Source organism: Choloepus didactylus, chromosome 5 (assembly GCF_015220235.1).
Source record: "Choloepus didactylus isolate mChoDid1 chromosome 5, mChoDid1.pri, whole genome shotgun sequence".
In the NCBI taxonomy this organism is placed as follows: Eukaryota; Metazoa; Chordata; class Mammalia; order Pilosa; family Megalonychidae; genus Choloepus; species Choloepus didactylus.
In genome coordinates this window covers 56,131,742-56,143,530 of record NC_051311.1, presented here as the reverse complement: position 1 = coordinate 56,143,530, position 11,789 = coordinate 56,131,742, and the positions used below count along the sequence as shown (strand labels likewise).

General features: G+C 46.1%; 1 protein-coding gene across 1 annotated transcript in view; it reads right to left on the bottom strand.

The window, feature by feature from the left end:
* Nucleotides 1-128: 128 nt before the first annotated feature.
* WDR91 (WD repeat domain 91) overlaps nt 129-11,789 on the bottom strand; it is a 50,967-nt gene continuing 39,306 nt past the window's right edge. Inside the window, 6 exon segments of the mRNA XM_037836105.1 lie at nt 129-1,752; nt 4,105-4,302; nt 5,616-5,728; nt 6,536-6,644; nt 10,949-11,117; nt 11,298-11,392. Coding sequence (XP_037692033.1) covers nt 1,588-1,752; nt 4,105-4,302; nt 5,616-5,728; nt 6,536-6,644; nt 10,949-11,117; nt 11,298-11,392 — 849 coding nt within the window. The 3' untranslated portion in view covers nt 129-1,587.

Here is an 11,789-nt window from a genome sequence, read left to right as displayed (position 1 = left end):
CCTTAAAAAACATTTCTGCCAGCTGTGGAAACCACACTAAGAGAGAATGGGTAGTAAAAGAGTGAAACTTTGAGATGAAGAGGGAAACAAACGATGAATTATCTCATGCAAGTGAAACACATGACCACTTTTTAAATGTCTAAAGAATCCTTGGCAGAGATAAACAGGATTGCTGTTTTAATGAAGAAGGGGAAAATAATAAATGGAAAACAGCATTGATTTTCTTCATTGGCGGGAAGGAGGATTACGCAAAGTGCAAGTACAAATGTGTAAGTAACCACTTATTACCAAGTCTTTGGTGTTCTCTCATAATGGAGCCACAGAAATACCTCCTCTACTTCCCCACCCCCACCCCAATTCCCAGCAGAATTGAGCCAAGGATTAGTATCAGTTTCTTGGTGCGTTTCCAAAATTAGGTAACTAGGAGGCTCCCCACTCCAGAAGTAGGCTAGGACCAAAAAAGGCTCTGAAATAACTGTCCCAAGCAGCTTCTGGCAGCAGCTTTCCCTAGATCGGTGAAAAGGCTGCCCCCTGCCAACGTCAGAGCCTGTCACCCCACGGTGGCTCCTAGCACAAGGCTTAGTGACAGGGGCTGTGCCTCTCCTGCTCAGCCATGAAATAGGAGAGGATGAAGGGGAGTGGTTCCCTCATGCCTCCTCACTTCACTTCAAGGTCCCATCCCAGTCAGGGGGCAGAGGGCAGGCCACGGGCAAGGGTGTGGGCACTGCTGAATGAGGCACTGCTTGAGCCACAGCTGGAATGGCCTGAACCCCAAGTTCCAGTCCCAGTTCCTTGACTGACCTGCTGTTTCCTCTCACCATTCACCAGCAGAGGGCCCAGGCAGCTGGCTCCATGCAACCTCAAGGACATTAAGTTGAAAGAGGAATGAGAGAGGTGACCAAATGAAAGAGGGAAATAACAGTCAGCCCAGATGGAAAGGGACAACCAGGAGCAGAAGCCTCAACCCCTGTCCTCATCCTGTAACAAAAGCTGCCAAGTATCAGGGAAGAGAAAAAAAACTTTGGCCTTGACTTGAGCCCAGGGAAAATAGTATCGGCAAAAACCTCAGTTAGCAAATAGCCAGCGATGCAAGTAAAAGCTGGGGTGCAGCACCTAGGGCAGGGAGCTCATAGCTGACCGTTGCCAGGGCAAAGGGTGAAGGGAGACACTCTGCTACACACACTCATCTTGGAAGGAGACACCAGGTGACCATGAGAGAATTACTTTAAAAAAAAAAAAAAAAAAATGAGCAAATATATACAAAATACTGTTAATCTCTCCTGGGTCAACAGAGCAGCCATCACAATGTTTCTTCCTTCTTCCTAAGTTTTTACAGTTCAAGGTCACTTCCTGCCATCTGGTGCATGCTTCTGACGGAGCCCAGGAGGCTGGTCTCTGGGGAGCACATGCCACCTGCTCCATGGGGCAACCCGTGCCAATCACTGCAGCCAGGCAGTGCCCCAACCACTGGGCAGTCTTTCCCTGAAGGTACCCACACTGCCAGGGAGCAGGGGACAGAGACATCCTGTCTTTCCCACCACTCCCCAGGATAATACTGCTTCCTCGGGTCCCACAAAGCAGGTCAAATCAGAATTTATGGGCCAGGAGGGTGGTCAGCTTGATCTTGCCATCCATGGAGGCGGTGAGGCAGGTCCCACAGTCCATGGCTGTGCTCCAGTCCACGGTGACCACGGGGGCTCGGTGACCACCCAGGCTCAAGCAGCTCTCCAGCACCTTCTCATCCCCACCCAGCTGCAAGAGACAGGAGAGAGGGGGAGGCGTCAGCGGACACCACTTACAAAACAGATTGACTGTAGGTGGCCAGGCTGCCCCCTCCCCCCAACTGGCATGCCCAGGTACACATGCCCACCTTTCCAGAAAACCAGTTTAATTTCTTGGACTAGGAAATGCTTTCACTTTCCTGACTACAGTTAGTCTTTACCTTAGGTAGAAAACAAACTCCACAATATAAAGTTCCTTAAAAGACAGAATTTTCTCTGCTTCCTTTAACTTGCTGTGGGCCAATGCCTCCTGGACCCACCCTGTTTTTCTCCAAACATCATTTCTCACAACCTGACATTATATTATACATATGTTAATTTGTTTATGTTTGCTCCCCACCCCTCCACCCCCCTCCTGAAGTGCAAGCTCCAGGAAGGCAGGGCCTTGGTCAAGTCTCTCTGGCAGGGTGGCCAGTATGCAGCCCCTAGAAGAGAAGCCAGCATGGTAAACATCTGCCCTCCTCTATCCCACCAGCACTAGCTGCCCAGGACTCATGAGCACATGTGTTAAAAGTCAGGCGGTCATAAGGAAGGGGAAAACCAGGGAGCAGGCTGAGTAACCACCAATACAAACATGTAGCAAGAGATATGACGTATTCAGCCTTCAAGGAGAAAACATTTTTAGAAATCATAAATTAAATTGTTTATAGATTGAAAAAAGGGGTTCTGAATTTCATTATATCCCTTAGGTAATGAGACCCCATCATCGAGATTTATGAAATTATGCCTGTAACCCATTCATTGGTTACATAGCAAGTCTGACTGCAAGTGACATACACTGACCAGGGCAAATAACAAAGGACAAAAGGTACACAGGCTACATGATTTAAAAATACACACACACACACTCATTCATGTAGAGAGCAAATTACAGCCCAGCTAAAACTCAACCAAAACAAATCTTTAAATAATAAAATAAAACTAAGCTTGTCAACAGGAAGGTTTTACAAAATCTCCCCAAATCAAGGAGAAATTATGGAGCTAATTTTTAAGGAGAAGGCAAGAGATGCCAAAATAATCATCATCCATCATCTGTAGAAAAGAATAGCCTTACTGACATAAACCCCGATTCTCTGCACCAGGCTTCAGGTCTACAGTTCAGAAGGCTCCTCATTCCCCACCTCAGCAGTCAAGACTCACACACTTACTCGCCCTCACTACCCCCTCCCCGCATGCAGGGCTTCACTTGGGCCCATCCCCTCACGCCCACCCATGAGCTCTTGCTCCCCTATGCCAGTGGTGGACCCCATGTACTAAACAAAGGCCTTCCTCCCTCCCCCATCTACTCACTCCTCACGCTGCAAAGGCCACAGATCCACAGACCACCTGCCTCTGCGGGGGTCTTCTCTGAGGACCCTACCCAGCCTTGGAACAGCTGCTGCACTAAGCCAGCATCTCCCAGCTACACAGAATGGCTCCCCAGTTGGCGTTTGTGTCTCTTTTTAATTTGACTATGAGTCCCAGGAGAGCAGAGATCACACCTTCAATCTGTTTCGTATCCTCCACAGTGCCTAGTCCAAAGTCGGGCACACAGGTGCTGTTCAAAACACGTGCTGTGTGACAATCTATGGCAACAAGAGACACCAAGAGCCCTAAACAGAGAATACTATACCTTGTGTGACTCCTTATACCTACAGACAAACCACCACCAATCAGGCAAATAATTAAAAATCAACACTGAGGCTAAAATGAATTCACTTGGGACCAAAAATATGAGCTTAGGCTACAACCCAGATCCTCATCACTAGTCTACTTAATGATACGAGTAAAATAGAGGATGTTTCTAATTTCATACAATCTTATCCACACGAAAAACAAAACAGTACATAAAACAGAAAAGCTCTGACATGAGAACTGAAACAAATGTTTAAACTGGGGGACAAAAAATGAGAAGTGAACAAACCTATGTTGGGGTTTCATAAATCACACCCCAGATTTCTGTCTAACCATGGACTGTAATGTACCTGACCATGGGACCGTGGATAAAATGATAAATCTATACCAGATTACAGCAACTAAAATAAACCACCTCCATGCACGTTTCCCAACTCTTCTCACTATTCTTTAAGAGGTTTTTCTATAATAGGCATTATTCCTAAAGAACAGAGGCAGGAAAGAACAGCGATCGTACGAGGAGGGACCAGGCTGGGGTCTCATGTCTGCACCGCATCCCAGGCCTGCAGCGAGGATGGCGCAGCGGCTGTGCAACCCAGGCAAAAGCGTCTCCCACGGCAGCGAACGCAGACTGCCAGGTCCACGCTCAGCCACGGTGCGGCCCTCCCGGGGACCCTCCCGGCCCCCCACATGGGCCCCACCCGGTTACCTTGTAGATGACGCCCCCTGTGGCGGAACACGTCAGCATGTAATTTCCCTCGGAGTCAAAAGCGAAGAGTCGGCCTCTGGGGACTTGAACCTGCTTGTAGCCGCTGTACCCCGACAGCACGAAGGGGCCCGTGGCGTCAGAGGGGAGGCCGTACTCGGACACCTTCAGGCCACTCTTGTGGATGTTCCACTGGATGAACTGGAATCACAAAGCACAACCAGAGCGCTCCCTCAGCAGGGGCTGACCCACAGGGCCCAAGCCGGGAGGAGGAGAGAGGAAGGACCCCCCGGGCAGAGGCCGGCTCTGGCAACCCATCGTCCCTTGCCAGGGCTCTGACATCTCAGAAAGGGCATTCAAAGTGCCAGAAGCAGAAAAGAGGAGTGGAGGAAAGGTAATGGGATGACCCCCAGTCCAATCTCTTCCCAGCACACTTTAAGCATTTTTTAGGGAAGAAAATCTAGGAAAAGAGCAATATCATGTCAACATCCAATAGTTCTTTCTCTCTGGCCTGACTGCAGGAGAGGAGAGGGGTTGGCAACTGCCTCTGCATAGATTCCTAGTCATTTGAGCAGGAGGAATGCTTCAAGTGAACGCAGTTATTATTGCTGCTGTTATTGTTACTGTTAATAGGGTTAGAACCCAACTAGAGACGACACATTCTGAGTACATTTCCACGTTCTCAGCAGTGCAATCAACTGAACATGGAGCAATGTAGTTATAAACTTAGCTTCTTTTATTGCAGTGACCTACCCCGTGGACAGGCTACTGGGTATGCCCACCTCTTAACTCTTATCTTACCCACGTAAACAGGAAGTCAGACTTTAATTTAAAAATCCCTTCCCATAGTTTTCAAATAAGAAATTTATTTTTAATTACTATTTCAAAGGATAATACAGGTAGATAGCATAAAATTCAGAAAGGTATACATGAAAAACAAGTCGTCTTCCCACCTCTGCCTACTCCTTCCCTTTCCAAGGCAATTACTGTGACCAGTTCCTGCTGTATCCTTCCCAAGAGAATCTATAAGGTGGCAATAGCTTTTACTTTCTTCTTTCCTGGCTTCCTTTTCATAAAACTCTACGGAGGCTTATGTCTGCTGCATCTGAGAAGCTGTCTCCAGACCCCCAGCAAACTCCAAGCATCCACTCTGGGACCACCCAGTTACCGAGCTCACCAGCAGCACATCCCAGGCCCAAACCCTGACCCCCACTGAGCCATCCACAGTGAGATAAGACACTCTGGCTTCAAGGAGGAAGGATCTGGGTACTTCCATTTCATAACAGCCAATTTGCACTGAAGTCATTTAAACCTCACAAAGATCAATTATTATTATTATCCCTATTTTATGGATGACAAAAGTGAAGCACACAGAGGCCCAAGCTCACAGAACTAGTAAACAGCATGGTTAGGATTTAAACCCAACCCATCAGGTTATACCGGTGCTCTTTAGGATCTCAGATGCCCAGAATGGAAGAAGGGAAGTCTCTAGTCTAAATCTTGTTCCCACCTACCTTCCCATCCTCGCCAATGCTGTACACGGTGTTCTCGTCGTAGCTGAACTCCACAGAGTAGACCTCTCCGCAGTGGGCCTTCCAGCTCATAGCACACTCGTGCTGCTGCATATCTGCGTCAATGAGATGCCACTAAGATTCCGGCCTGCACTGGGGACTCCATCTGCCCAAGCAGGAGGCACCTCTGCCCCTTGCTCAGTGTGTGTGACCTGTTCTGAAGGCAGAAGGCCTCCTGCGCTCAACAGGTGTCACAGAGCTGACACCCGCCAAAGAAGCCAGGCTGAGTTTCAGAAGCAGCTTCTTTCACTTGGTCAAAAGTGAGTTTCAGGAATCCCTGGGGTAACTGGAGTTCATCTGGGGAGCCCCTAAGTCTAGGAGGACACACAAATCCTTCCTATAAGGCCTCTGTAACTTCCCACTCTGGGAATCTGTTAAAGGCACAGTCACCTAGTTCCAAACCAGACTCACTGACTCTGAATCTCCTGGGGACAGGGACCTGGCATCGGGATTTCCAAACAGCACACCAGATGATCCTGATGTAGATCTCTGGCTGGGAAACACTGTGCTAATGCTTTTATAAGGAGAATGAAATACCCACACCAAGAAGGCAGGATGGCATTACTCCAGTATGTCCTCTTGGATCTCACATAGGTCTGAGGATACACATAGAGCAGTTCAAAACAAAAGGATGATTATACTACAGCCCCTCCCATGGCTATTAACACTAACAATGTGGAAGTTGATTATTGCAGGTATATTGAAAATAGCAGACTCTGACCAGAGTTAAGCTCTATTACAAACATCTTAAATCAGGGTTCTGCAATAGCCTTCAGTTCAGCTGGCAAAACTCCAAGTCTCCTCTCTAGGACACCAAAGGAAGGAACCAGGATTTCCATGAGCACAAACAGCCAGATGCTTACCAAACAGCCGGATAACACCATCAGCCGCCCCTGTGACCAGCAGGTTCCCATTGTGATTGAAGGCTGTGCAGTTGACAGCAATGGGTTCTGGATCCAGGGAGAACTGGAGCTATTAAAAAAGGCAAGAAAAGGTTTTGGCAGACCTTAAGAACAGCCCAGCCACACTGCTTATCCCAACTCAGACACACATACAGGCACCCCAGGATGGGTTTCCAGCCAGCTCCTCCCTTACATGGTGTGCCGGTTTGAATGTATTATGTCCCCCAGAAAAAAGCATATTCTTTGATGCAGTCTTGTGGGGCAGATGTTTTGGTGCTGATTAGATTTGCATGGAAATGCGCCCCACCCAACTATAGGTGATAACTCTGATATTTCCATGGAGGTGTGGCCCCACCCATTCAGGGTGGGCCTTGAGTGGAGCCATATAAATGAGCTGATGGGCAGAGGGAACTCAGTGCAGCTGTGTGTGACATTTTGAAGAGGAGCCACAGCCAAGAGGGGCATTTTGAGGAAAACACAGGAACTACAGATGAAAGACAGTTTGAAGACTGCCGTTGAAAGCAGACTCTTGCTCCAGAGAAGCTAAGAGAAGACAAATGCCCCAAGAGCAACTGAGAGTGGCATTTTGAAGAAGAGCTGGGGCCTAGAGAGGAACATCCTGGGAGAAAGCCATTTTGAAACCAGAACTTTGGAGCAGATGCCAGCCACGTGCCTTCCCATCTAACAGAGGTTTTCCGGACACCATTGGCCACCCTCCAGTGAAGGTACCCGATTGCTGACGTGTTACCTTGGACACTTTATGGCCTTAAAACTGTAACTGTGTAACAAAATAAACCCCCTTTTATAAAAGCCAATCCATCTCTGGTGCTTTGCATTTCGGCAGCATTAGCAAACTAGAACACATGGCTTCTCCCAGCAATTTGGATCTGAGCTTAAGCCAAAGTGCTGTGCATGAGACCTTCTGTTCTGTTTTTAAGAGGCAAAGTCTCTGTGCCTGTAGACATTCAGCTTTCCATACACAGACAATGATCCATGTTTGCTCCAATTCTAATATGGGTCATCCATGTCTCAGCAACCTACATTTTACTCAAAGTGCATTCCAAGCTAATTCTTATTGAAAAGTCAGATTGCCAGCAGGGAATAATAAATACATCAATTGCCTTTCATCACAGGCATCTCTAAGTAATGGAAGAGTGATTTGCAAAAAGCCCTGATAGTATACAAAGGTCATGCAGCTGCTCTATTACTTTCCCATTAAGCTCTACATATCCCTGCAGAAACACTTATAAACAGAGGCAGGTACCCAGGCTAGCCCACAAAATTCTTTATCTTGGCTGTAATGTTGTTTATGTATTCTTTGACTGTGTGTCAACAGTGATCAAAACCACCTGTGCCAGTTTGGATGTATTATGTCCCCCAAAACGCCATGTTCTTTAATGCCTAGAGAAACAAGCAAGGTGAGGGGAGAAGAAACCTCCACATAAAGCTGGGACTCCAAAGAGCTATATCCTCAGGGCAGAAATGAGCTGGAAATGATCCCACTTCACAGAAAGGGAAAACAAGGAAACTTGCTATCTGAACCTTAGAGCCAAGTGGAAAGGAAAAAAAAAATTCTTCTGGAAATTTACAACCATATAACCCAAATGTATAAATGTATAATCCCTATGTAGTCTGGGAAACCTCAAGAAGAGAATTTATTTTAAAGTTGTCAGGAGTTGGTAGTGCCCCAAGGACCTGGCAAAAACAAATGGAAATCTTTTCCAGAGAAATGCACCTTCAACCCAAGCCTCACATATTCCCACAGATAGAAGTTCAAGGAACATGAACCCATAATCAAAATTCACAAGACACAAGGAAACAAGACAAGAAGAGCAAGAGCCCATAGAAACAGCAGGGGGCAGAATCAGATCCACAAAGATTTCTGATACTGGAATTATCAGAGAGAATATATAAGGCGTATGTTAAATATGTTGAAAGGAATAAAAGAAGGAATTCAAAACCTAGGTAAAAATGAGAGATTATTAACATAACAAAGCAGGTTTGAAAAAAATGTCGAGCTTCTAAGACCAAAAAATACAATACCTGAAATTAATATCCTAATGGATAGGTTAAATAGGTTAGATATAGGGGAAGAAAGAATTGGCAAACTGCAAGACAGATCTGAAGAAATTATCATCAGGAGTGCTGCAAAGTGAGAGAAAAAAAGAAAGTAAAAAGTTCTAACATTTGTCTAATTGGAGTCCCCAGAAGGCAAGCGATAGAGAAAAGCAATGTTGGAAAAGATGATGACTAAGAATTTTCCAGATTTGAATAAAGGCACAAATGCTCAGATTCAGGAAAACAAGCAAACCCCAACCAAAACTTTAAAAAAAAAAAAGACAGAAAAAGTTTTAAAATATTTTTTTAAAAACCCAAAATGGAAAATCCATACCAAGGTACCCAGGTAAGATCTTAAAAGCAGCCAGAGAGAACAAACAACCAAGAGAAGAATGCTGATTAGACAGACAGTTAACTGCTCAGTTTCAGCACAGGCAGCCAGAAGACAACCAAGTTGCAGAGTTAGGTGAATCAGTTTTCACCCTAGAATACATACAGTATTCTAGAAAAATACATATACTATGATTCCATTCATATAAGGTTAAAAAGTGTACAAAACAAAACCTGTGTTGTTTAGGGATACATATAAATGTGGTAAAACTATTTTCTTTTTTAAATAAAAAAGAATAACAAGTTATCTGGAAAAGGGAAGGAGACCAAGATTAGGGACGGGCATATAAGAAACTTGAAAGTACTGATAATGTTCTATTTTAAATCAGGTATATGGGCGCTCATGTTATTGCTTTTCTTCTCATTATACCATATACATATGATTTAAATATTCTTTTGTATATATATTCAATATTAATTAAAAATTTAAAACTGACAAGTAAGCATAAAATTACAAATCGCCAAAAGAGATTTGGAGGAAAATAGCAAAATGCCAATAACAAAAAAGGATCTAATTAAACTGGGTTGTATAAGGGAAAGCGCCTCAGAGGTGCAGAAGGGCAGATGGTTTGCTGACAGAGTGGGGTAAGAACCCCTACAGAAAGGGACACCATGCAGGAAGGGCCTGCAGCTGCAGCGGGTGAGGGGCAGGGTACGTGTGAGGAGGATGTAGGGAGGGGAAGGGACAGATTGTTGGGGCTTGAGGGAATCTGGATTTTACCCTAAGGGCAATAGGAAACCTGGAAGAAAGAAAGATGACATGATACAATGTTTGCCAACTGCTCAGGCTGCTGTGGAGAGGATGGGAGGGCTGGGCCACAGGAGGAGGTTGGCAGCCACCAGGCGGAGGGACATGGAGGCGAGGTCTAATGCATATCTCTGGAAATGCAGAGAAACGGTCAGACCTGAAATACATTTGGGAGGTGGCATTGGCAGTATTTGCTGAAGGACTGACTGCGAGGTGAGGGAGAAGGATGTGTCCAGGAAGACACCCCGTTTCTAAGTGGGATGCATGTGCCAAGTTGAGGAAAATTATAAGAGGAGGCGCAGATGCAGTGGGGAGTGGAGGTCAAGGATTCAGTTATCGACTGGATAAGTTTGAGATGCCTGTGAGACCTCCAAATGGGAATATACACAATTTCTGCGGGCAGACACAGTAAGGCCCAAACTAAAAATGTGAAACAAAGTCCATTTGTAAGACAGGAACCCCTAGGACACCTCCAGTGTTTGATAACGTGAAAAAATGATGTGTTCAGCATTTTCCACAAAGGCATTTTCTACAAAGGCATTTTCTACAAAGGCATTTTCTACAAGGGCATTTTCTACAAAGCTGGGACGCACCATAATGAAACTAATAATTTTAGTAAGAACATCACTGCTTTTATACAGGTGAAAAAACATTATTTAGTCTCTCCTTGGGAGTTAGGGTCATAGCTGTAAGCATCTATTTCTATTCCTGGTGGGAAGAGGTTCTTGGGCCCCTTAGGCATGTGGGTCACATGGCCCCATGAGCAAAGTTCCCCCAGGTTGTCTGATCATCCTCTTCCAATTAGCTGTCACTTCTGATGTATATGCACGTGTCCTCACTACTTCTTGCTAACTGCTGTCATTTTTACTCAATACTGAGTTAACAGAGGCAAAAGGAGACTCAAGTCTTCTGAAAAATAAGCCACAAGGGCTCTCTAACAGGCTCTGTGTGACGTCTAAGCTTGTGGCAGGATTCTGAACAAGTTGTTAACAGTCTGCCCAACTGAAGTATTACTACTTTTCATATTTAAACTCCGACATTTTCTCACAATCAATAATCTAAGGATAGCAGATAAAAGAGTAGGGAGGAGACCCATCAGGAAATACATGGGAGGGCAGGCAGTTCACCCTCATGGGAATGTGACAGCACAGGGAGGCCCATGTGAACAGGTCCTATACCTGTTGCTTCATGGTTTTCGTGTCCCACAGCAGCAGCCTGCCAGGAACCTGGTTCATGCCTTTGCTGCTGATGTCTGGTGCGGACACGTCCACCTGGGAAGTGAGGCTCAGAGCTGCAGCCGAACAGACAAACGAGGCGCCACTGGGGCTGCACGCCAGCGACAGGATTCTGCAACACACATGGGGCTGGGTCAGACTCTCCACCCACCGAGAGGATGTGCTCCCACTCTGAGGCTGGAGCCTGATTCAAGAGCGGGGGCAAAAGGCGCAGAGAAAGGCCAGGCCCCAAAGAACACACTTTCCAAACTGCCACCTTGACAGCAACTGGGTGAGGGACTTCCCAGCTCACCTGGGCATATCTTCATTGATATTGATTTCACAGAGGTTCTTCTTGGCTTCCGTGTCATAAAGACGTACTGTGCCTACACCGCTGCCCAGTAAGAGCTGGAATGAGAAGGAGCAGGAGGTGTGAAGGACAGCTGCCAGGCGAGGTTAGGAAGGACCAATGTGAACGGGGCCAGGTCCCCTCCTCTGAGGGACGGGTCTGGAAGAGGATACAGGGTGAGGTCCCTCCTCCACTTATCCAGGCAGTTTAAGGGAAATCTCATTTAAAATCTAAATAAAGACATCAGAACCAACCTTGAAGAGAAGCACAAATCACAAAGGAATGTGTAGAAGGAGAATGCTATTACCTCAGATTGACCTAGAAATGTCCTGGCTGATTACAGGAGACCCTCGGATCTTTTCGCCTCCTTTCAGTTTAAATCCCAGCAATTCCAACCTTTCCTTCTTACTCCTGATCTACCCGCCACATCATTTAATCTCTCCTTAGGGCTGAGGT